General features: G+C 59.3%; 2 protein-coding genes across 4 annotated transcripts in view; both read right to left on the bottom strand.

Annotated features, from left to right (window-relative positions):
• The window catches only part of DYSF (dysferlin), a 67,814-nt gene extending 64,837 nt beyond the window's left edge, over window positions 1-2,977 (bottom strand). Inside the window, exon 1 of one of the 2 annotated variants that reach the window (XM_054293425.1) lies at window positions 2,890-2,977. In XM_054293425.1, coding sequence (XP_054149400.1) covers window positions 2,890-2,977 — 88 coding nt within the window. Of the gene's footprint in view, window positions 1-945; window positions 1,076-2,889 lie in introns of those variants that run through there. The other variant, XM_054293434.1, reaches the window with a different exon arrangement.
• Window positions 2,978-7,355: 4,378 nt separating this feature from the next.
• Window positions 7,356-25,192, bottom strand: part of LOC128948684 (transcription factor COE4-like) — a 31,198-nt gene continuing 13,361 nt past the window's right edge. The window contains exons 8-18 of one of the 2 annotated variants that reach the window (XM_054293456.1): window positions 23,096-23,177; window positions 18,814-18,931; window positions 16,758-16,891; window positions 16,560-16,686; window positions 15,474-15,562; window positions 14,658-14,723; window positions 13,865-14,006; window positions 11,794-11,973; window positions 10,849-11,040; window positions 8,807-9,219; window positions 7,356-8,315 (exon numbers count right to left, since the gene is read on the bottom strand). In XM_054293456.1, coding sequence (XP_054149431.1) covers window positions 9,149-9,219; window positions 10,849-11,040; window positions 11,794-11,973; window positions 13,865-14,006; window positions 14,658-14,723; window positions 15,474-15,562; window positions 16,560-16,686; window positions 16,758-16,891; window positions 18,814-18,931; window positions 23,096-23,177 — 1,201 coding nt within the window. In that variant the 3' untranslated portion in view covers window positions 7,356-8,315; window positions 8,807-9,148. The remainder of the gene's footprint in view (window positions 8,316-8,806; window positions 9,220-10,848; window positions 11,041-11,793; window positions 11,974-13,864; window positions 14,007-14,657; window positions 14,724-15,473; window positions 15,563-16,559; window positions 16,687-16,757; window positions 16,892-18,813; window positions 18,932-23,095; window positions 23,178-25,192) is intronic. The other variant, XM_054293465.1, reaches the window with a different exon arrangement.

Raw genomic sequence — 25,192 nt, 5'->3', positions numbered from 1 at the left:
AACCTCGGGATCGTGCCTCAGTTTCCCCAGAATCTCCCAAATGCCGCGGGCGGGAATCTCGGGATTCCCCCAAAATCCAACATTCCCAATCCCGGGAATGCACCCACCCCCTTCCCAAAGCCACGCCCCCCTCATCCCTCCTGGAATGTCGCCGCATCCCAAGGGAGGGACCCCCGCGGGAAGAGGAAAAGGAAAAGGCCAAACAATGGAGGTGACTCAGATCCCGGGAGACTCCAGGATATTCCAAATATTCCCGGTTTTCCGCTCTTTTCACACCGTCCAGCGACCCCTTCCCTATTTGGGACTGTGGAAGAGCCGAACTTCCCGGCTCTGGGAATATGGAAAACTCATCCCGCTGGTTTTCCTCATCCAGAGATTCATTCCCATCTCGTTCCTGGTATTTCCCGGGATTCAGTCCCCTGGAATTGCCCTGGATCGGGATTTGGTTGAAGATGGAGCTCCCGGGATTCTCCAGCGGGATCCCGGTGGGAATGGGATCAGCAGCAAATGGAAAACCTGGATCGGGAGCTGATCGCCCTTTTCCCTAATTTTTGTTTAAAACTGGATTTTTTTTCTCCCATTTTTTCGAACTCCAGGAAAATGCCAGGGCAGCGCCGTCCTCCAGAGGGAATTTTGGGAGTGCAAACCCCTCAGTTTTCCCAGGAAATCCATCCCTCGGGAATGGGATAACCCCTGCTCCATGTGGGATTATTCATATCCATCCCAGTGCAGAATTCAAGGATTTCAAGGGATGGAATTCCCAGGGATATTCCAGCGTGGATTTAAAAACTTTGAGATCAGGGGGATAAAAGGCGCAAAGCAAAAGATTTTCCGAGGATTTAGGAGCTTCCCAGATCCCAAATTTTCCTGAGAGCTGCTAAAAACATTCCAAACCCTCCCTTCCTTCCCAAAAAAAAAAAAAAAACAAAATCGGGATTCCCTCACCTCGGAATGTCAGGCTGGCCACGGGATCGCTTTGTTTATCCCGCTTTTCCAGGTTGGGAAGTTGGGAAGCCCTTTGGAGCAGGCAGCGGAGCATGGCCGGGATCGGGAAAGCCGGGATGGGGAAAGCCGGGATGGGGAAAGCCGGGGTCGGGATCCGCTCTCCCTTATCCCATTCCCACCCCCTTTTCCCGGTCCGGCCCATCCCGGCACGGGAACGCCCCTGGAGGGGCTGGGAAAAAACCGGGATCGTGGGAAGAGAGCTGGGATTGGGGGGAGATGGGGAGGGCGGGAGTTGGGAATAAATCCCTGGGATTCAGGGATGCTCCAAGGCCTGAGGATGACCCAGCACAGGAATTTGGGAATACTGCAATTCCCAGGGATGGAGAATTAAATCCTTGGGAATTCAGAAATTCGGGAAACCCCAGAGATGCTCAAACCCCGGGATTTGGGAATGCTGGGAACCTCAGGGATGGGGAATAAATCCCTGGGATTCAAGGATCCTATAAAACCTGAGGATGACCCAGCATCAGGATTTGGGAATGCTGCAATTCCCAGAGATGGGGAATGAATCCCTGGGATTTGGGGATCCCACAATTCCCAGGGATGATAAATTGGGATCCAGGAACTCTGGAAACCCCAGGGATAACCTGGCACTGGGATCTGGGAATGCAGGAACCCCAAAAATGGGGAATGAATCCCTGGGATTCAGGGATGCTCCAAGGCCTGAGGATGACCCAGCACCAGGATCCAGGGAATGCTGCAATTCCCAGGGATGGGGAATTAAATCCTTGGGAATTCAGGAATGCTGGAAACCCCAGGGACCAGGAATAAAATCCTGGGATTCAGAAATTCTGGAAACCCCATGGATCCCTCAAACCCTGGGATTTGGGAATGCTGGGAACTCCAGGGATGGGGCACAAATCCCTGGGATTCAGAGATCCCACAGTTCCCAGGGATGAGAAATCAAAACATCGAGATCCAGGAATTCTGGAAACCCCAAGGATATCCCAGGACTGGGATTTGGGAATGCTGGGAACCTCAGGGATAGGAAAAAAATCCCTGGGAATTTCAGGATCCTACAAGGCCTGAGGATGCTGGGATTTGGGAATTCCTGGGAACACCAAAACCCCAAAATCTGGGAATGCCACACCCACAACCGGGAGAATCCCATGGAAAACCGGGACCGCTCCCTCATCCACGAACACCCAAGAAATCCCAAAAAGCCGCTTTTTCCCATTAAAAAAAAAATTTAAAATCCCAACCAATCCGTGACGTCACTCTGTCCTTTGTCCCCTCAGTGTCACTTTTGTCCCCAGTGGGGAAAGGACCCCGGGAAGGGACAATTCCCAAATTTGGGATCGTCCCCTCCCCCCCCCATCGTACGCAAAATCCCAAAATATCCGCGGCGGGGACCGGGGGTGGCTTTAGGGGGGTCCCCAAGTGTCACCAGCGGGGTGGCGACACCACAGAGGGGACAGCGCGGACCCGCGGCTCTTCCAACCCCATCCCGACTTCTCGGGCCAAAATTCCCTCACATTTATCCCAAAAAAACCCCAAAATTCCCCTAAATCCCGATTCCCCCCACCGCCCCCCCCCCCCCAGAGTTTCTGACGCTGGAACGGGGAGGGGACACCAAAGGGGTGGCAGTGACAACGGGGACAGGGGGGACTGGCAGCGCTTCCAGCCCCATCCCAACATTGAGGGCCGCCAAAATCCCCCCAAAAAATCCCAAAATCCCGACTTTTTTCCCCTCTGGATCTTCACATTTCGGAACGGGGAGGGGACACCAAAGAGGTGGCGGCGACAACGGGGACAGGGGGGCACCCGCGGCTCTTCCAACCTCATCCCATTTAGGACCCAGCAGGGCGTGGCCGAACCTCCCCCCAAAATTCCCCCCAAGATCCCCCAAATCCACCCCAAATCCCGAGGGGTTTCTTTCCCCACCTTGGAACGTGGAGGAGCAGTAGGTGTCGCTGATGTCGCTGTCGCCTGTGAGGACATTTTCGGCCCGCAGGACGAAGACGCGGAGCATCGTCCCCTCCCCCACCCCTCTGCATCCCCCCGCTTCCAAAAAAAAAAAAAAAAATTCCCGGGATCCCCCCCCTCCCCCCTCCAAAGCTCCGCCCCCTTAAAGGGACCCGGCCCCGGGGGTGGGGGAAGGGCGGGGCTGCGGCGCCACCCCCCCCCCCTTGGGGACATCGCGGGGGTTTTGGGGACAAAGCAGCCACAAATTGTCCCAAAAAGGGAATTTTGAGGTCCCCACTTTCCCACTGCCCCAAAGGCAGAAATTTTGGGGTTCCCCCTCCCCCTTTGGGGACACTGGGAGTGATTTTGCGGTGCCCACTCCCTCAGTGACTCCAAGAGGGAATTTTGGGGTCCCTACTTTCCCATTGTCCCCAAGGCTGGAATTTTGGGGTCCCCACCCCCCTTTGGGAACATCGAGAGGGATTTTGGGACCCCTATAGCCCTAAATTGTCCCCAAGAGGGAATTTTGGGGTCCCCACCCTCTCTTTGGGGCCATCGGGAGGGATTTTGGGGTCCCCACCCCCTCCATTTCCCCAAGAGGGAATTTTGGGGTCCCCACCCCCTCACTGTCACCAAGGAGGGAATTTTTGGGTCCCCACCCTTCCTTTGGGGACATCAGGGGGATTTTGGGGTCCCTACTTTGTCCTAAATTGTCCCCAGGAGGGAATTTTGGGGTCCCCACTTTCCCATTGTCCCAAAGGGGGGAAATTTTGGGGTCCTCACTCCCCCATTATCCCCAAGGAGGGAATTTTTGGGTCTCCCCCCCCACTTTGGGGACACAGGGAAGGATTTTGGGGTCCTCAACCCCCCCTTATGCCTAAGGAGGGAATTTTGGGATCCCCACCTCCCCAGTTTTCCCTGAAATGGGAATTTGGGGTTCCCACTTCCCTTTTTGTATCCCCAGGGGGATTTTGGGGTCCCCACTCCCGTTATGGGATTCGCATTCCCAGCGGGAACAGCTGGGACTGGCCCCGCCCCCGGCTATTTTTGGGAATTCTTTCCAGCCCCGGCCTTTCCCAGAAAGCAGCCCCGGGAGATCCCGCCCCAAACTGGGATGGGATTGGCACCTGGAGTCCTCAATCTCACCCCAAACCAGGATGGAATTGAGATCCAGAATCTGGGATCCCCAGTCCTGCCCCAAACTGGGATGGGGTTGGGATCTGGGATCCCTGATCTCACCCCAAATCGGGATGGGATCCAGGATCTAGGATCCCAAATCCCGCCCCAAACTGAGTTGGGATCTGGGATCCCTGATCTCACTCCAAAATGGGATGGGATCTGGGATCTGGAGTCTGGGATCCCTGATCCCGGCCCAAAATGGGATGGGATATGGGGTCTGGGATCCCCAATCCCACCCCAAACTGGGATAGGATCCAGGATCTGGGATCCCAAATCCCACCCCAAACCAGGACTGGGGCCTGGGATCCCCGATTCTGCCCCAAACCGGGATGGGATCTGGGATCCCCAGTCTCACCCCAAACCAGGATGGGATCCAGAATTCGGGATCTAGGATCCCCAATCTCACCCTAAACCGGGATGGGATCTGGAATCTCTGATCCTGCCAAAACCAGGATGGGATCTGGGATCTGGAATCCCTGATCTCAATCCAAACCAGAATGGGATCCGGGATCCCCAGTCTCACCCCAAACTGGGATGGAATGTGAGATCCCTGATCCTGCCCCAAACCGGGATGGGATCTGGGATCTCCAGTCCCACTTCAAACCAGGATGGGATCTGGAGTCTGGGATCCCCGATCCTGCCCCAAACCAGGATAGGATCCAGAATCTGGGATCCCCCTTTTCCCTGATACTCCCCCCCAGTCCCATCCCCTCATTCCTGCTTTCCCCTCTTTGTGTTTATCCCATTGCCACTTTTCCCTCTTTGGGTTTATCCCATTCCAGTTTTCCCTCTTGGCTTTGTCCCTTCCCATTTTTCCCAGCCCCAAATCCCAGGATCAGCTGCGACCTCAAACCCTGCAGAGCCAGGATTGGGACCTGGGGATTTGGGGGAAATTCGGGATTTAGGGGAAATTTGGGATTTGGGGGAAATTCGGGATTTGGGAGAGATCAAAGCCGAGGGCACCCATGGGAATGGGAGGGGCCACAGGTGCATGTCCCCAGCCCCTGTGCCACGTGAGTGTCCCCAGCCCTTGTGAGTGTCCCCACAACTGGTGCCACCACAGGATTGTCCCCATAACCAGTGCCACGTACGTATCCCCATATCTGTGCCACATGCATGTCCCCACTGCATGTCCCCAAACCCCTGTGTCATATGCATGTCCCCAGCACCTGTGACTGTCCCCACAGTGTGTCACATGTGTGTCCCCAACACCTGGGCGTGAACTCACCACCTGCCAATGTCCCCAAGGGAAGTGCTACATGTGTGTCCCCAACATGTTCCACATGTGTCCCCAACACCTCTGCACAACCCCACAGCGAGTGCCACGTATGTCCCCAACACCTGTGCATGTCCCCACCACGTCCCTGCCACCTGTGTGTCCCCACAACATGTGCATGTCCCCGACACCTGAGCGTGTCCCCAGCGTGTCACATGTGTCACACCTGTGAGTGTCCCCAACCCCTGTGTGTCCCTGCAGCATGTCACACATGTGTCCCCAACACCCAGGCAGGTTCCCACCACCTGAGTGTCCCCATGACAAGTGCCATATGTGTCCCCACCACCTGGAAGTGTCCCCACAGTACCACATGTGTGTCCCCGTGTGCCATCTGTGTGTCCTCACCACCTGTGCCACCATCACCTGTCCCCATCTCATGTTCCCAACACCTGTGCATGAACTCACCACCTGTCACTGTCCCCATGGCATGTGCCACCTGCCTGTCCCCATCACCTCTGTGTGTCCCCACCACCTGTGCCATATGAGTGTCCCCACCACATGTCCCCACCATTTGTGCATGTCCCCAACACCTGGGAGTGTCCCCATGGCATGGGCCACTTGTGTGTCCCCAACACCTGAATGTGTCCGAGCCACCTGTGCCATGTGCCTGTCCCCATCTCATGTCCCCAACACCTGTGCATGAACTCACCGCCTGTCAATGCCCCCATGGGAAGTGCCACACGTGTGTCCCGAACACCTGTGCGTGTCCCCAACACCTGTGAGTGTCCCCACAGCATGTGCTACATGTCCCTGTGTGCCATCTATGTGTCCCCAATACCTGTGTGTGTCCCCACCACCTATGCATGTCCCAACACCTGGGAGTGTCACCATGGCATGTGCCACATGCCTGTCCCCACCACCTGTGACTGTCTCCAACATTTGTGTGTGTCTCCACCATCGGTGACTGTCCCCACATCAAGTCCTCAACACCTGTGCATGAACTCACCACCTGTCACTGTCTCCATGGGAAGTGCCACGTGTGTCTCTACCACCTGTGCATGTCCCCAACACCTGAGAGTGTCCCCATGGCATGTGCCACCTGCCTGTCCCCATCACCTCTGTGTGTCCCCACCACCTGTACCACGTGCCTGTCCCCAACACCTGTGACTGTCCCCAACACCTGTGACTGTCCCCAACCTGTGCCACGTGCCTGTCCGCAACACCTGTGCATGTCCCCATCACCTGTGACTGTCCCCAACACCTGCATGTGCCCCCAACACCCATGACTGTCCCCACCACCCCTGCCACACGTGCTCACTCACGGTGCCACCACCCCAGGCTGGTCACGGTGTCACCCCCGTCCCCACGGGGGTCCCTAGCTGTCCCCATGGGGGTCACGTGGTGTTCCCAGCCCCGTGTCGCCGCTCGGTGTCCCCGCCCGGTGTCGCCATCCCCGTGCCGGTGCCAGCTGTGCCACCCCCCCCCCCCCCCCCGCTCCCCGCGCTGGCACCGCCGCCTCCTCATTAACCTTTCTTGATTAACGCAATTAATTCCAGCTCCTCCTGCGCTCATCCCGGCGCGCGGGGGCGGGGGGAGGTGACAAGAGGTGACACCGCAGCTGGAGGGGACCGGGGCTGGCCTGGGGGGCTGGGGCCTGCAGCATTCCCGGGATTCCAGCGCTGGGAATGAGCCGGGGCCGGGCGTGGGGACATCCCCGCCGCGTCCCCAAGGGGTGGGGACAGCGGGGTGACACCGGTGTCACCATCCCGGAGGGTGACAAATCCCGGGAGTCGCAGCTTTTCCACGAGGTCTTTAATTCCCATTCGGGCCCCCGGCCATGCCCTGCGCCACCTCCGCGAGTGGGGGGAACATTGTCCCCAAGGGTCACCCCCCCAGCCCGGCGTGGGGGGGACACGCGGTGACACCGAGAGGGGACAGACACGGAGGGGAGGGACACGAGCCACCCCCGAGCGGGGATAAAGGGGGAATGTTGGGAATCCTTCCCGTTTTATGTACAAAATTCCCGGCTGGGGGAGGGGACACCGACACCCAGGGACCTCCCCCCTCCCCGTGGTCAAAACAGTTCTGGTAATTAATATCGATAGTAATGGCAATAATTAATGGCAGGGGACAGCGGTGTCCCCATGCCCCAGGTGGCATCAGGATCCTGATCCTGGACAGGCAGAGATCCAGGATCGGATTCTGGAATTGTGGGTGAGGCTCTGGATTGGAGTGGGGAGAGAGCAGGGAAAGGCAGGAGGAGCCAGGTCCCACCGGAGCATCCATCCCGTCCTGGGGGATCCAGGATATTCCCACCCGGAGCATCCATCCCACCTTGGAGCATCCATCTGTCCTGGGAGCGTCCATCCTGTCCCACATCAGCCCTCCTGGCTTGGAGGATCCATCCATCCATCCATCCATCCATCCATCCATCCATCCATCCATCCATCCCACTCCAGACCATCCCCCCTGCCCAGGAGCATCCATCTTCTCTTGGATCATCCCTCTAATCCTCAATATCCACCCTATTCCAGGGCATCCATCCCACTTTGGATCATCCATCTTTTTCCAGAGCTTCCATCCCACCTTGGACTTTCCATCCCACCTAGAACATCCCTTCAAACCTGAAGCATCCATCCCACCTTGGATTATCCTTTTCTGGAGCATCCACCCATCATTAGAACATCTATTCCACTAGGATCATCCATCCCACCTGGAACATCCCTTCCATCCTGGGGTATCCATCCCATCCTGGATCATCCACCTCACTTTGGATCATCCATCCCACCTTGGAACATCCAACCCATCCTTAAGCTTCCATCCCACCTGGAGCATCCTTTTCTGGAGTATCCATCCTATGTTGGAACATCCATCCCACCTGGATCATCCATCCTGCCTTGGATCATGCATCCCAACCTGGAGCATCCATCTCAACACAGAGAATCCATCCCACCTTGGATCATCCATCCTTTTCCAGAGCATCCATTCCCCATTGGAACATCCATCCCACCTGAAGCATCCATCCCACCTTGGATGATCCATCCTGACCTGGAGCTTCCATCCCACCAGGATCATCCATCCTACCTTGGATCATCCAACCCATCCTGGAGCTTCCATCTTACCTTGGATCATCCATCCTTTTCCAGAGCTTCCATCCTACCTTGGAACATCCATCCCACCTTGGAACATCCATCCCTTTCCAGAGCTTCCATCCCATCCCGGAGTGTCCATCTCATCTGAGAGCATCCATCCCACCTTGGATGATCCATCCCACCTCGGAACATCCGTCCTACCTTGGAACACCCATCTCATTCCAGAGCATCCATCCCATCCTGGATCATCCATTCCACCTGAAGCATCCATCCCACCTTGGATGATTCATCCCACCTTAGAACATCCATCCCGACCTGGAGCTTCCATCCCATCCTGGAGTGTCCATCTCAACCCAGAGCATCCATCCCACCTTGGATCATTCATCCTTTTCCAGAGCTTCCATCCCACTTTGGATCATCCATCCTTTTCTGGATCATCCTTCCCATTCTGGACCACCCCTCCCGCCCATCCCGGCGCCTCCACCCCTCTCCCTCCTCTGCCCCATTCTCAGCTCTCTCCGCCTCTTCCCGAGGCCAAACCCAGGAATTTTGGCTCATTCCAGGATTTCCCCAAGTCCCCTCTCAGCTGGGGCAGGCCGGGGCCACCCGGGGTGGGGACATCGGGGGGCCGGGTCCCCTCATCCCTCTGGGCCTGGCGGCTCCGCCCAGCTCCAAGGGGAGGGGACAGGGATGTTCCCAGTCCTTGTCCCGGCGGGATGGGGGATCCGGAGCCCCTCCGGAGACGCCATCCTTAGGAATAGGCCAATCCCTGGAGCGGCCGCGCCGGAGCGTGGAATTTGTCCGAGTCCTCGAAAGCTGGGTCTGGACAGGGTGGGGACAGCGTCAGCCGGGGGACATTGGGGACACTGGAGAGACAGAGCGGGACAGGGATGCGGGTGGCACAGGGCAGGGACATCAGGAAGGGAGTGCAGTGACATCGGGGACCCTCCGTGAGGCAGGGGGACTCAGGGTGGGTGTTGAGGACACTGGGGACCTTGGGGACACAGTGGGACAGGGACACGGGTGGCATTGGACAACCCCAAGTATGGGTGTCACATGGACAGGGACACCAGGAAGGAAGTGCGGTGACACTGGGGACTCTCTGTGGGGTAGGGGGACTCGGGGTGGGTGTTGGGGACACTGGGGACCTTGGGGACACAGCGGGACCTTGGGGACAGGGATGCAGGTGGCATGGGACAATCCTAGGCGTGGGCATCACATGGGCAGGGACATCAAGGACCCTCCATTGAGCAGGGGGACTTGGGGTGGGTGTTGGGGACACAGGGGACCTTGGGGACACTGGGGACACGGGGGGACAGGCCCCAGGGTGGAACAGGGCAGCTCCAGCCACGCTCATGGGAGGGACATTGAGCAGGTCCAAGGATTACAGTGACCCCGAGGTCACTCTGTGGGACAGGGCCACCCAGGGGCACGTGTCAGGGACCTTGGGGATGCTGGGGACAGAGAGGGACAAGGGTGGCACAGGGCAGTCCCAGCCATGCCCAGGCATAGGACATCAGCAGTGTGGTGATATTGGGGACCCTCCATGGGGCTGGGGACAGATGTCAGGGACCCTGGGGACACAGGCGGCACAGGGCAGCCCCAACTATGCCCATGTACAGGACATCAGCAGTGTGGTGACACCAAGGACCCTCCATGGGGCTGGGGACAGATGTCAGGGACCCTGGGGACAATGGGGACAGAGAGGGACAAGGGTGGCACAGAGCAGAGCCCTGACCAGAGACCCAGAATGGTGCAAGGGGCACGGTGATACTGGGGACCCTCCCTGGGGCTGGGGACAGATGTCAGGGACCCTGGGGACAGTGGGGACACAGGTGGACAGGGACAAGGGTGGCACAGAGCAGAATCCTGACCAGAGACCCAGAAAGGTGCAAGGGACATGGTGACACCAGGGACCCTCCATGGGGTAAGGACCACCTGGGGACATTGGGGACAGAGAGGGACAAGGGTGGCACAGGGCAGCCCCAGTCATACACAGGCACAGGACATCAGCAGTGTGGTGACACTGGGGACCCTCCATGGGGCAGGGTACAGATATCAAGGACCTTGGGGACAATGGGGACAAAGACGGACAAGGCTGGCACAGGGCAAAGCCCTGACCAGACACCCAGAAAGGTGCAAGGACACGGTAGACACCAAGGACACTCCATGGGGCTGGGAAGGGGTGTCAGGGACCCTGGGGACACTGGGGACAGAGAGAGACAGGGGTGGCACAGAGCAGAGCCCTGACCAGAGACCCAGCAGGGTGCAAGGGACAGTGGGGACACTGGGGACAGAGAGAGACACGGGTGGCACAGAGCAGCCCCAACCACACCCAGGCACAGGACACCAACAGCGTGGTGACACTGGGGACCCTCAATGTGGCAGGAGCCACCCAGGGCTGGGTGCCAGGGACCGCGGTGGCCTTGGTGGCCCTGGGAACAGGCTGACCTTGCAGGGTGCTGGCGCAGGCGGGCGGGGGGGACCCCGGCGGGCGCAGCACGGGGGCGAAGGCGCTCTTCTGCTTCACGGCCGAGATCATCGTCACCGGGGAGAAGGAGAAGCCACCCGGAGAGGTGGCAGTGCCCCCGCCCGAGGTGACAGCGACGGATGAGGAGCCCAGAGGGGGACTGGCAGGCAGGACTGAGGGGAAAGCCATACACACGGCTCAGATGGGGACACGGGACACCGCGAGGGGGTGGGACGGGGACACGGATGGGGACAGGGACAGGATAGGGCCAGGGATGGGGACAGGGATGGGGACAGGGACAGGATAGGGCCAGGGATGGGGACAGGGAGAGAGGCAGAGACAGGGACAGGATGGGGACAGGGTGAGGACAGGGACAGGACAGGAATGGGGACAGGACAGGGCCAGGATGGGGACAAGGATGGGGGCAGAGAAGGGGACAAGGACAGGGATGGGGACAGGGACAGGGATGGGGGTGGGGACAGGGATGGGGACAGGGAGCGAGGCAGAGACAGGGACAAGGACAGGGCCAGGATGGGGCCCGAGATGGGAACAGGACAGGGAAGGGGACAGGACAGGGAAGGGGACAGGGACAGGCACAGGGATGGGAACAGGAACAGGGAGAGAGGCAGAGACAGGGACAATGACAACGATGGGCCAGGATGGGGACAGGGACAAGGACAGCGCTGTCCCACCTCACCTGACCATGTCCCCACTCCCTCTCCCGCTCTCAGTGATGGCTTTGGGGACACTCCAGTGTTGTCACACGGCTTTGGGGACCCCACAGGGCTGGCCCATGACTCACAGGGACCACACAGTGACTCTGAGGCCGTGACTTCAGGACCCCCCCAGGGCTGTCACATGGCTTTGGGGACCCCCCTGAACCCGTGTCCCCCACCCCCACGGGTGTCCCCAGGTGTGTCACTCACTGGCGTAGGGGGAGGTGGCGGTGGAGCCGTTCAGGAAGCTCGGGGGGGACCCGGGCACGCCCAGGCCGGCCATGGTGGCCCCGCCGAAGCCGCCGGTGGCCCCGGCAAAGCCGGGCTGGGGGGCCGAGCCCGGGGGGCCGAACCCCCGCGCCGGGGGCGTCCCGGGGCTGCGCGAGAACCCTGCGGGGACAGCGACACGGTGGCACCGCCAGCCGAGGGGACACAACGCCCCGAGGCCACCGCGCACCTAATGGGGAACCCTGACACTGCAGGGACAGCGACACGGTGGCACCTCCTGGTGAGGGGACAGAGACTCTCCAGACTGCCCCCACCCCGCCCCGGGGTTTGGTGACAGCCCTGCGGGGACAGCGACACGGTGGCACCTCCTGGTGAGGGGACAAGGGCTCTCCGGACCGCCCTCACCACGCCCCTGGGACACCGCGACACGGTGCCACCGCCTGCACAGGGGACACAACCCCGCGAGGCCACCGCGCACCTTATGGGGAGCCCTAAAGGGACACAGACGAGTGGCATCAACTGGGGAGGGGACAAAAACCTTCCTGCCACCCCGAGGCCACCTCGAGGTCATCGCACACTTGAAAGGGAGCCCTGAGGGAACAGCGACATGGTGGCACCTGCCAGGGAGGGGACAAAAGCCCTCCTGCCACCCCGAGGCCATCGCAAACCTTATGGGGAGCACTGAGGGGACCAACAGGTGGCATCACCCAGGGAGGTGACAAAAGCCTTCCCGCCACCCGGAGGTGGCCCCGAGGCCGCCTCACACCTTGGTCACAGCCCTGAGGGGACAGGGACACGGTGGCACTGCTTGCACAGGGGACACAACCCCCCGAGGCCACCGCGCACCTTGGACAGAGCTCTGAGGGGACAGGGATGGGTGGCACCTGCCAGGGAGGGGACAAAAACCTTCCCGCCACCCCGAGGCCACCTCGACGCCATCCCGCACCTTGGTCAGAGCCCTGAGGAAAAGCCACACGGTGGCACCGCCTGCACAGGGGACACAACGCCCCGAGGCCAGTGCACACCTTATGGGGAGCTCTGAGGGGACAGGGACAGGTGGCACCACCCGGGGAGGGGACAAAAACCTTCCCGCCACCCTGAGGTGACCTCGAGGCCATTGCACACTTTATGGGGAGCACTGAGGGGACAGCAACAGGTGGCACCTCCCAGAGAGGGGACAGAAGCCCTCCCGCCACCTCGAGGCCACCTCAAGGCCATCGCACACTTTATAGGGAGCACTGAGGGGACAGCCACAGGTGGCACCTGCCGGGGAGGGGACACAACACCCCCGAGGCCATCGTGCACCTTGCTCAGAGCCCAGAGGGGACAGCAATGGGTGGCACCACCCGGGGAGGGGACAAAAGCCCTCCTGCCACCCCGAGGCCAGCTCAAGGCCACCTTGCACCTTGGACAGAGCTCTGAGGGGACAGGGACAGGTGACACCCACCGGGGAGGTGACAAAACCCTTCCTGCCACCCCGAGGTGATCCCAAGGCCACCTCGCACCTTGGTCACAGCCCTGAGGGGACAGCGACACGGTGGCACTGCTTGCACAGGGGACACAATGCCCCAAGGCCACCACGCACGTTATGGGGAGACCTGAAGGGACACAGACGGGTGGCATTTGATGGGGAGGGGACAAAAACCTTCCCACCACCCCGAGGTCACCTCGAGGCCATCCCACACTTTATGCGGAGACCTGAGGGGACAGGGACACGGTGCCACCGCCTGCACAGGGGACACAACCCCCGAGGCCATCGTGCACCTTATGGGGAGCCCTGAGGGGACAATGACACGGTGGCACCTCCTGAAGAGGGGACAGAGACTCTCCGGACCTCCCTCCCCACCCCGAGGTCACCGCGCACCTTGGACAGAGCTCAGAGGGGACAGAGACAGGTGGCACCACCCAGGGAGGGGACAAAAACCTTCCTGCCACCCCGAGGTCACCTCAAGGCCACCTCACACATTACGGGGAGCCCTGAGGGGACAGCGACAGGTGCCACCATCCGGGGAGGTGACAAAAGCCCTCCCGCCACCCCGAGGCCACCGCGCACCTTGTTCGGAGCTCTGCGGGGAGTCGCCCATGGCGAGGCCAAGCTGTCCCCCGCCGAAGGAGGGGACAGTGACATGCGCGGGGGCCCTGGGGACACTGTAGAGCGCCTCAGCCACGTCGGCCGCCCGCTTCAGCAGCACGTCCTGGGGACACGGCAGCGGTGTCACCACCCAGGGAGGGTGGCACTGCTTGGTGGCACCTCTGGGTGGCACCCTACAGTGCCACTTTGCAGTGTCACCTCACAGTGTCACCCTACAGTGTCACCCTCCAGCATGGTGCCACCCCACAGAGTAACTCCTTGGTGTCACCCCGCAGTGCCACCCCTCAGTGTCACCTCAGTGTCATCCCACAGAGTAAGCCCTTGGTGTCACCCATCAGTGTCACCTCTCTGTGCCACCCCACAGTGTCACCCTCCAGCACAGCGTCACCCTCAAGTGTCACCTCTCATTGTCACCCCCCGATGGTGCCCCGCAGTGTCACCTCTTGGTGTCACCCCACAGTGCCACCCATTGATGTCTCCCTGCAGAGCCACCCTCCAGCATAGTGTCACCCCTTGCTGTCACCCTACAGTGCCACCCCTCGGTGTCACCCCACCACCCACAGAGCCTGGGGTGACCGGGATGGGCCGGGGGTGTCTGGGACTGTCCCAGCTGGTGTCACCTCCCAGGGCTGGGGAGGGGACCAGGACCCTCCAGGTGTGACCGGGGGGTGACTTGAGGGGGGTCCCAGGGGGAGGGGGTCTCAGGGGTGTCCCAGAGGGTCCCCAAGGGGGTCCCAGAGGGGTCCCCACACACCTGGTTGCTGTGGGGGACCCCATAGAGCGCCTCCACCAGGTCGGCTGCGCGCTTCAGCAGCACCTCCTGGGGACAGCGAGGGGACAGGGGAGGGGACCGGGGGGTCAGGGGGTGCTGCACCCCCAGCCCACCCCCTACGGTCCCCTGTGTCCCCATTCTGTATCTCCAATGATGCCCCTGTGTCCCCTCATGGTCCCCCCATGTCCTTATTCTGTGTCCTCAAAGACCCCCCTGTGTCCCTCCTGCCCCCCTCATTCTATGTCCCCAATGACCACCCCCTTGTCCCCTCTATGGTCACCCCGTGTCCCCATTCTGTGTCCCCAACGACCCCACTGTGTTCCCATTCTGTGTCCCCAATGACTCCCCCATGTTCCCATTCTGTGCCCCCAAAGACCACCCCCTTGTCCCCACCATGGTCACCCCGTGCCCCCATTCTGTGCCCCCAACGACTCCACTGTGTCCCCCTGGTCACCACCCCTGATGCCCCCATTCTGTGTCCCCAATGAGCCCCCCTGTGTCTCCATTCTGTGCCTCCAGTGACCACTCCCTTGGCCCTCCCATGGTCCCCCCGTGTCCCCACCATGTCCCCCCAGTCACCACCCCTGACGCCCCAATTTTGTGTCCCCAGCGACTCCCCCATGTCCCCATTTTGTGTCCCCAATGACCCCCCCATTTCCCAAACCCCTGCCATACCCAGGGCACACAACAACTGTCACCCCCTCCCTGCCCTTTGCCCCTGGGGCACTGCCAGGGAGTCCCTGTGTCCCCAGGGTGTCCCTCTTGTCCTCCCGGGGTGTCACTGTCACTGTCCCCTACCTTGGGCAGGCGCTCAGGGTCCCCGGGGTGCCGCGGGATCACCTTCTGCAGCCGCTGGAACCCGTAATCGATGGTGGGCTCGTTCAGGGCTGGGGACAGGGGACATCGCCGCCACTGTCACAGTGTCCCATGGGCTGGAACATTGTCCCAAGGTCCAGGGCACTGTCCTGGCTGTCTGTGTCACTGTCACAGGGGCTCCGTCCCCTTCCCGGGGTCTGTGTTCCTTTCCTGGGGTTTGCGTCCCCATCCCACGAGTCCGTGACACAGTCCCAGGTGTCCCCATCCCAATTCCAGGTGTCACCAACCCAGGACTTTCCATCCCAATCCCAGTCCCAGGGTTCTCCACCCCTTTTTGGGGTTATGTGTCCCCTTCCCAGGTCTCAATCCCAAGACTCTATCCCATTCCCAGGTGTCCCCATCCCATTCCCAGGTGTCCCAATTCCCAACCCAGGTGTCCCCATCCCAACCCCAGCAGTCTCTATCCCATTCCCGGGTGTCCCCATTCCAATCCTGATGTCCCCATCCCAGCCCCAGGTGAATCCATCCCATTCCCAGTGGTCTCTATGCCAATACCAGTTGGGCTCCTAGGATTGGGTCTTTATCCCATTCATGGGTGTCCCTATCTCAAGCCCAGGTGTCCCCATCCCAATCCTGATGTCCCCAATCCCAATGTCTCCAGTCCTAATGTCCCCACCCCAGCCCCAATGTCCCCAGTCCTAATGTCCCCTCCCCAAGCCCTATATCCCCACCCCAGCCCCAATGCCCCCAGTCCCAATGGCCCCACCCCAGTCCCAATGGCCCCGCCCCAATGGCCCCACCCCAGTCCTGATGTCCCAGTCCCAATCCCGATGTCCCCAGTTCCACTGTCCCCAGTCCAGTCCTGATGTCCCCACCACAGTCCCAATGTCCCCATCCCAATGTCCCCTCCCCATCCCCGCTGTCCCCACCCATCCCCGCTGTCCCTGTCCCCATTGTCCCTCACCGGTGTAGACGAAACATCCCGGGGTGCCCTTGCAGAAGTGCTTGGCCTTGTAGGACAATGTCACCTCCCCATCCCCAATGTCCCCATGTCCCTGTGTCCCTCACCGGTGTAGACGAAGCGTCCCGGGGCGCCCTTGCAGAAGTGCTTGGCCTTGTAGGACAATGTCACCTCCACGACCCCCGGGATGTGCCGGGGGGGCGTCTGCACGCGGATGGCGTGGGGGGTGATGAGCTGCGGGGGGACACGGCCTCAGCAGTGTCCCCAGGGTGTCCCCAGGTGTCCCCACGCCACCCCGGCCGTACCTCGCTCCACACCAGCACGGTGCCAAAGAGCACCTGCAGGCCATCGAAGAAGTTGTCCCCGATGACAATGACGGTGGCACCGCCCGTGGTCCAGCCCTCGCTGGGGCTGATGGCCTTGATGCAGGGGGTGGCTGCTGGAGGGGACAGCGACAGCCGTGGTGGGGGGACAGGGACAGAGAGGAGGGGGACAGGGACAGCAATGGTGGGGACAGAGGGGTGGGGGGCACAGGGACAGTGATGGGGTGGAGGGGACAGGGACAGAGGGGTGAAGGGGACAGGGATGGTGGGGACTGAGAGGTGAGGGGGACAGGGACAGCGATGGCAGGGACAGCTATGGCAGGGAGGGAGGGGTGGGACAGGGACAGGGACAGAGGAGTGGCAAGACAGGGACAGCGATGGCAGGGACAGAGGGGTGAAGGGGACAGGCACGGGGACATGGACATGGAGTGGGACAGACATGGGGACAGGCATGGGGACAGGGACAGAGGGGTGGGGAGGACAGGGATAGAGGGGACAAGTACAGAGATCGGGTGGAGGGGACAGGGACAGAGGGGTGGGGGGGACAGGGACAGCAACGGGGTGGAGGGGACAGGGACAGAGAAGGTGGGGACAGAGGGGTGGCAGAACAGGGACAGCGATGGTGGGGACAGAGGGGTGGAGGGGGACAGGGAAGAGGGGACAGGCACGGGGACATGGGGACAGGGACAGAGGGGTGGGGAGGGACAGGGATAGAAATGGGGTAGAGGGGACAAGGACAGAGATGGTGGGGACAGAGGGGTGGAGGGGGACAGGGAAGAGGGGACAGGAATGGGGACATGGACATGGAGTGGGACAGACATGAGGACACAGGGACAGGTATGGGGACATGGAGTGGGACAGATGTGGGGACATGGGGACCAGAATGGGCACACAGATATAGATGGGGACATGGGTGTGGATCGTGACAGATGTGGGGCAGGCATGGGGACACAGGGACAGGTATGGGGACACAGGGACAGGTATGGGGACATGGACATGGACAGACATGGGGACATGGACATGGATGGGGACATGAGGGCATGGACTGGGACAGACACAGGAGGCCATGGGGGCATGGGGATATGGATTGGGACAGATATGGGGACACAGGGACATGGGTATGGCTGGGGACACACAAGTGGCCACAGGGACGTGACCAGGGACAGATGTATGGACACAGATGGGGACAATCACAGGTGGCCACATGGACATGGCTGGGGACACGCACGTGTGACCATGGTGACACGAGTGGGGACAGAGGCACCCACGGACACCCAGCATGGATGGGCACGGACACTTGGGGACAGCAGGGTGGGGACACAGGGATCACCTGGGGGTGCCAGGTCAGGCTGGGGGCTCCCAAAACTTGTCCCCAAGATGTCCCCAAGGTGGCCATGGTGACACAGGTGGGGACAAAGAGAGACACCCATGGATAGGTCCACCAGATATTGGGGACAGCAGGGTGGGGACAAATGGATCGCCTGGGGGATGCCAGGCCACACTGGCAGGGTCCCATGGCATGTCCCCAGGATGTCCCCAAGATGGCCATGGTGACACAGGTGGGGAGGCACCCCATGGACACCCAACCATGGACAGGCAAAGACACTGGGGACAGCAGGGTGGGGACAGCAGGGTGGGGACACAGATATCGTCCCGGGGGTGCCAGGTCACGCTGGCAGAGTCCCAAAACTTGTCCCCAAGATGTCCCCAAGGTGGCCACAGTGACATGGATGGGGACAGACACCCATGGATGGGCCCACCAGACATTTGGGGACAGCAGGTGGGGACAAAGGGATCACCCTGGGGATGCCAGCCACATTGGCAGGGTCCCAAAACATGTCCCCAAGATATCCTCAAGATGTCCCCAAGGTGGCCACGGTGACACCGACGGGGAGGAACCCATGGACACCCAACCATGGATGGGCACAAACATTGGGGACAGCATGGTGGGGACAGCAGGGATCACCCAGGGGGGTGCCAGGCCATGCTGGCAGGGTCCCAACACATGTCCCCAAGATGTCCCCAGGTGTCCCCTGACCTTCGGAGGGGTCGAGGCGCCGGGCGCGCCGGCCGTGCTTGGAGTTGTTGTGCACGAACATGTTGTCGGACACGGCCAGGACGTGGCCGTCCACGTGCACCGTGGTGGACACCACCACCTGCGGGGACAAGGGACACGCTCACCCCGTGGTGGCCTGGCTGGGGACACTGCAGGGGCACTGGGTGTGGTGTCCCTTTAGTGTCCCAGGGGTGTCCCCTCCCCTGTCACAGCGCGGGGACGCTGTGTGTGGTGTCCCCACAATGTCCCCACAGTGTCCCCATCTCTGTCATACAACAAGGATGCTGTATGTGGTGTCCCTGTGCTGTCCCCATGATGTCCCCATGGTGTCCCCACCCCTGTCACACCACAGGGATGCTGTATGTGCTGTTCCCATGATGTCCTCTCCCCTGTCACAGCCCTGTCACACTGCAAGGATGCTGTCTGTGGTGTCCCCCTGTGCTGTCCCTGTAGTGTCCCCATGACGTCCCCTCCCCTGTCACAGCCCTGTCACACTGCAGGGACACTGTATGTGGTGTCCCTGTGCTGTCCCCATCCCAATCACAGTCCTGTCACACCACAGGAGGTGGCAGCTGTGGTGTCCCCACAGTGTCCCAGTGGTGGCCCGAGGGTGGCCCGCACAGCCTGGGGTCACCAGCTCCCCCAGGGGACCCCCAGACTGCCGAGCTCCTTCCCCCAGGGGACACCCAGGGGACCCCAAACCCCTTTTAGGGCCATCCCCAACCTCACCCCAGCCCCGCCAAGGGGACACCAAACCCCTTTTAGGGTCACCTTGAGTTACCCAAATTCCCCCCCAGGGGACCCCAAACTCCTTTTAGGGTCACCCCCAACTCCCCAAATTCCCCCAGGTCTTCCCTGCCCCAGCCCCTCCAGGAGACCCCAAATCCCTTTTAGGGTCACTCCCACTCCCCCAAATTCCCCTCAGGGAAACCCAAACCCCTTTTAGGGCCACCCCCTCAGAGACCTCCCCCAAATCCCTTTTAGAGCCACTCCCAGTGCCCCTAAATTCCCGAGGGCACCCCAAACCCCCCTGAAGCCCCCTCAGGACCCCCCAAACCCCTTTCAGGGTCATCTCCCAAATTCCTCCAGGTCTTCCCTGCCCCAGCTCCTCCAGTAAATCCCAAACACCTTTTAAGGCCACACCCAACCCCCCAAATTCCCCCCAGAGGACCCCAAACCCCTTTAGGGCCACCCCGTAAGGGACCCCCCGCAAATCCTTTTTAGGGTCACCCCCACTTCCTCAAATTCCCCCCAGGGGACCCCAAACCCCTTTTGGGGTGACCCCCAGTGCCCCAAATTCTTCCCAGGGAACCCCCAAATCCCTTTTAGGGTCACCTCCAGGCCCCCAAATTCCCTCCAAGTGACGCCAAACCCCTTTTAGGGTCACTCCCACTCCCTCAAATTCCCCAGAGGACCCCAAACCCCTTTTAGGGTCACCCCCACTCCCCCAAATTCCCCTCAGAGAAGCCCAAACCACTTTTAGGGCCGCCCCCTAAGGGTTACCCCCCAAACCCCTTCTAGGGCCCCCCCCTCAGAGACCTCCCCCAAATCCCTTTTAGGGTCACAACCACTCCTTCAAATTCCCCTCAGGGGACCTCAAATCCCTTTTAGGGCTACCCCCAGTCCCCCAAATCCCCCAGGAGACCCAAAACTCCCTTGATGTCCTCTCAGAACCCCCCCCCAAATCCCTTTTAGGGTCACCTCCACTCTCTCAAATTTCCCCCAGGGAAACCCAAATTCTTTTTAGGGCCACCCCCAACCCCCCAAATTCCTGCAGATCTTCCTGACCCAGTCCCTCCAGGAGACCCTAAACCCCTTTTGGGGCCACCCTCAATCCCCCAAATTCCCCACAGGGAACCCCAAACCCGCTTAGAGCCACCCCCAACCCACCCTGGCCCCACAAAGGGACCCCAAACCCCTTTTACGGTCACCTCCAGCCCCCCCAAATTCCCCCCAGGGGACCCCAAACCCCTTTTAGGGTCACCCCCACTCCTCCTAATTCCCCCCAGAGGACCCCAAAACCCCTTTTTTGGGGCCACCTCCACACCCCCTAATCCCCCAAACCCCCCTGAACCCCCCTCAGGACCCCTCCAGCGCACCCTAAACCCCTTTTAGGACCACCCCCAATCCCCCATCCCCTAAAAGGGAACCCCCCCCCCATTCCCGTCCCCCCCTAATCCCACAAACCCCACAAACCCCACAAATCCTCCCCCTCCTTTTCCCTTTTCCCGCCGCTCTCCCGCCGCCGATGCCGCGATGCAAATGGGGTCGTTAATCACCGAAATGTCATAATTAACATCTCGTTAGCGAGCCCTGATGAACCTCGGGGGGGGCCAGGACCCAGCTGCGACCGGTGGGGGGGGGGGGGGGGGGGGGGGGGTTGTGGGGGGAGCGGAGAATTTTGGGGTTTTCAGGCCGGATTTGGGGTTTTTTATAGGGTGATCATCATGGGATTTTTAGGGTAGCAGCTGATTTGGGATTTTCAAAGGGGTCGAGGGGAATTGGGGGCTCGATTCCCCCCCAGATGGGAAAATCCCAAATCAGCCGCTTTGGGGAATCTTTTTGGGGTCGCCTGCACCTCAACTCCCCTTTTAGGCGTTGAAATTTGGGGTTTTGCATAGGGTGGTGATGGAATTTTTAGGGTGGCGGGAAATTTGGGATTTATCAAAGGGGTCAAAGGGAATTTGGGACTTGATTCCCTTCAACCCCTTTAGGAAATCCTTTTGGAGTCACCTGCACTTAAACCCCTCTTTTAGGGGTTGAAATATGGGGTTTTTATAGGGCGGCAAGGGAATTTTTAGGGTAGCAGGAAATTTAAGATTTTCAAAGGGGTAGAGGGAAATTGGGGGCTCGATTCCCCCCATTTGGGGGGAATCGAGGCCCCAGTTCCCCTCGACCCCTTTAGGAAATCCTTTTGGGGTCCCCTGCATCTCAAACCCCCTTTTAGAGGTCAAAATTTGGGGATTTTTATAGGGTGGCGGTAGATTTTTAGGGTGGCAGCGGATTTGGGATTTTTTAAAGGGGCTGAGGGGAATTGGGGACTCGATTCCCCTCAATCCCTTAGGAAACTTTTTTAGGGTCATTTGCACCCCTTTTGGGGGTCAAAATTTGGGGTTTTTTATAGGGAGGCGGTGGGATTTTTAGGGTAGAGGCGGATTTGGGGTTTTTCAAAGGGGTTTGAAGGGAATTTGGGACTCGATTCCCCCTGAACGGGGAATTCCTCTCAACCCCTTTGGGGATTCTTTTCGGGGGTCACCTGCACCCCTTTTTGGGGTCAAATTTTGTGGTTTTTATAGGGCGGCAATGGAATTTTTAGGGTGGCGGCAGATTTGGGATTTTCAAAGGGGTCAAGGGGAATTGGGGGCTCAATTCCCCTCAACCCTTTTGGGGATTCTTTTTGGGGTCACTTGTACCCCTTTTTGGGGTCAAAATTTTTGAGATTTTTGGGGTTTTCAGGCCGGATTTGGAGTTTTTTATAGAACAGCAGTGGGAATTTTAGGGTAGCAGAAAATTTGGGATTTCAAGTCTCAACTTCAAGAAATTTGGGGAATCAAGTCTCCAATTCCCCTCGAACCCCTAAAAAAAACCGCCACCACCCTAAAAAATCCACTGCCACCCTATAAAGGGTGACACTTGGAGGTGACACTTGGGGACATCACAAATAGGGTGGAGGACACCCCAAAAAGGGGTTCAGGTGAACCCAAAAAAGATTTCCTAAAGGGGTTGAGGGGAATTGAGTCCCCAGTTTGCCTTGACCCCTTTAGGAAATCCCAAATCCACCACCGATCTATAAAAGGTGACACTTCCAGGTGACACTTGGGGACATCAAGGAGGAGATCCCAAAAAGGGATTCAGGCAACTCCAAAAGGATTCCCCAAAGGGTCGAGCGAGTTTGGGGACTCAATTCCTCTTGATTAATTTGAAAATCCCAAATTTACCACCACCCTATAAACCACCCAAAAACCCCTAAATTTTGACCCCAAAAAGGGGTGTAGGTGATCCCAAAAAGGATTTCCATAAGGGGTTGAGTGGAATTGAGTCCCCAGTTTGCCGCGACCCCTTTGAAAATCCCAAATTTCCCACCACCCTAAAAAATCTACCGCCACCCTATAAAACACCCCAAATTTCAATCCCTAAAAGGGGGGTTGAGGTGCAGGCGACCCCAAAAAGATTCCCCTCGGCCCCTTTGGGAAATCCTTTTGGGGTCTCCTACACCCCTTTTTAGTGTCCCCTCCACCCTCTTGGTGATGTCCTCAAGTGTCACCTGGAAGCGCCGCATGTCCCGCGGGTTCCCGGCGTTTTTCAGGCAGTTCTGGTTGCACTTGAGGAAAAACTTGAGGAAAAACCTGAAACGGGGTGAAAAAAAGAGGGGGACAAATGTGTCTCCATGGTGTCCCCAAATCTCGGTGTCCCCATCCCAGTGTCCCCATGGTGTCTCCAATCCCAGTGTTCCTGTCTGTTGTCCCCATCCCAATGTCCCTTCTTGTCACCACCCCATTATTGTCTCCATCCCAGTGTCCCCATTCTGTCTCCACCCTGTCCCCATGGCGTCCCCAGTCCTGGTGTCCCCATCCCGATGTTCCATTCTGTCCTCGTTCTGCTGTCCCTTCTTGTCACCACCCCATTATTGTCCCCATCCAATTCTTGGTGTCCCCATTACGATCCCGGTGTCCCCATCCTGGTGTTCCCATCCCCATCCCAGTGTCCCCATCCTGTCCCCATCCCAGTGTCCCCATCCACATCTTGGTGCCCCCATTCTGTCCCCATCCCAATGTCCCGTTCTGTCCTCGTTCTGCTGTCCCTTCTTTTCACCACCTCATCATGGTCCCCATCCCAGTGTCCCCATCCTGGTGTCCCCATTGCCATCCCAGTGTTCCCGTCCCCATCCACATCTTGGTGTCCCCATTCTGTCCCCATCCTGTCCCAAATCCTGGTGTCCCCATCCCAATGTCCTATTCTGTCCCTGTTCTGCTGTCCTTTCTTGTCACCACCCCATTATTGTCCCCATCCCAGTGTCCCCGTCCCCATCCCAGTGTCCCCATCCCGCTGGGGGTGACACCGGGGTCCCTGGGAACATTGGGGACCTGCGGGCCTGTCCTTGGGGTCACACGGGGTTTGGGGACATCTGGGGGACCCCAAGTGGGGTCAGCCCCAGGTGAGGCTGGGGGGACACGGAGGGGAATCCCAGGGAACGGGGATCCCACAAAAAGGGGGATTCCACAAAAAGGCATTACATGGAAAGGGGATCCCATAAAAAAGGGGGTCCCAGGGAATGGGGATCCCACAAAAAAAGAGTTCCATGGAAATGGGATCCCATAAAAAGGGGATCCCACAAAAAAGGGGATCCCACAAAAAGGGGTTACATGGAAAGGGGATCTCACAAAAAGGGGTCCCAGAAAATGGGGATCGCACAAAAATGGGGATCGCACAAAAATGGGGATCCCACAAAAAGGGGTTACATGGAAAGGGGATCCCACAAAAAGCAGGTCCCCAAAAAAGGGGATCCCATGGAAAATGGGTCTCAGGGAGAGGGGATCCCACAAAAAGGGGATCCCAGGAAAAAAGAATCCCAGGGGGAAAAGGATCCCAGGGATCCCATAAAAAGAGGATCCTGAAAAAAGGGGATCCCACAAAAAAGGAGATCCCACAAAAAAGGGGTCATGAGGGAAAAGGATCCCACAAAAAAGTGGTTACATGGAAAGGGGGATCCCAGGGAATGGGGATCCCATAGAAAAGGGGTCCCACAGAAAGGGGTTTCCAGGGAAAGTTAATCCTACAGAGAGGGGGTCCCAAGGAAAGAGATCCCACAATAAAGGGGTCCCATGGATGAGGGGATCTCAGGAAAAAGGGGATCCCACAAATCAGGGGATCCCATGGGTGAGGGGATCCCACAAAAAGGGATCTCATGGAGAGGGCATCCCATAAAAAGGAACTGCCAGGGAGGGGAGGATCCCATGGAAAGGGGGTCCCAGGGAATGGGGATCCCACAAAAAAAAGGGTTTCCCATGGAAAGGGGGATCCCACAAAAAGCAGATCCCATGAAATGGGGGTTCCCACAGCGAGGTGCTCCCCATGGAAAAGAGGGATCCCAAAAAAGGGGGATCCTGCAAAAAGGGGGAATCCCGCAAAAAGGGGAAATCTCGCAAAAAGGGGGAATCGCGCAAAAAGGGGTCTCATTTAGAGGACCAGTGGAAAAGGGGGACCCCCCACAGCGAGGGGCTCCCCATGTTAAGGGGGATCCCATAAAAAGGGAGTCCCAAAAAAAGAGAGATCCCACAAAAAGGGAGATCCCATAAAAAGAGGATCCCACAAAAAGGGGTCTCATTTTTAGGACCCCATGGAAAAGGGGAGACCCCATAAA

The sequence above is a fragment of the Melozone crissalis genome, unplaced genomic scaffold, assembly GCF_028551555.1.
Source record: "Melozone crissalis strain CALT ecotype California unplaced genomic scaffold, PUWL_Pcris_2 ptg000006l_1, whole genome shotgun sequence".
In the NCBI taxonomy this organism is placed as follows: Eukaryota; Metazoa; Chordata; class Aves; order Passeriformes; family Passerellidae; genus Melozone; species Melozone crissalis.
The sequence above is the reverse complement of the archived record's forward strand: the minus strand, read 5'-3'. Positions and strand labels throughout refer to the sequence as shown.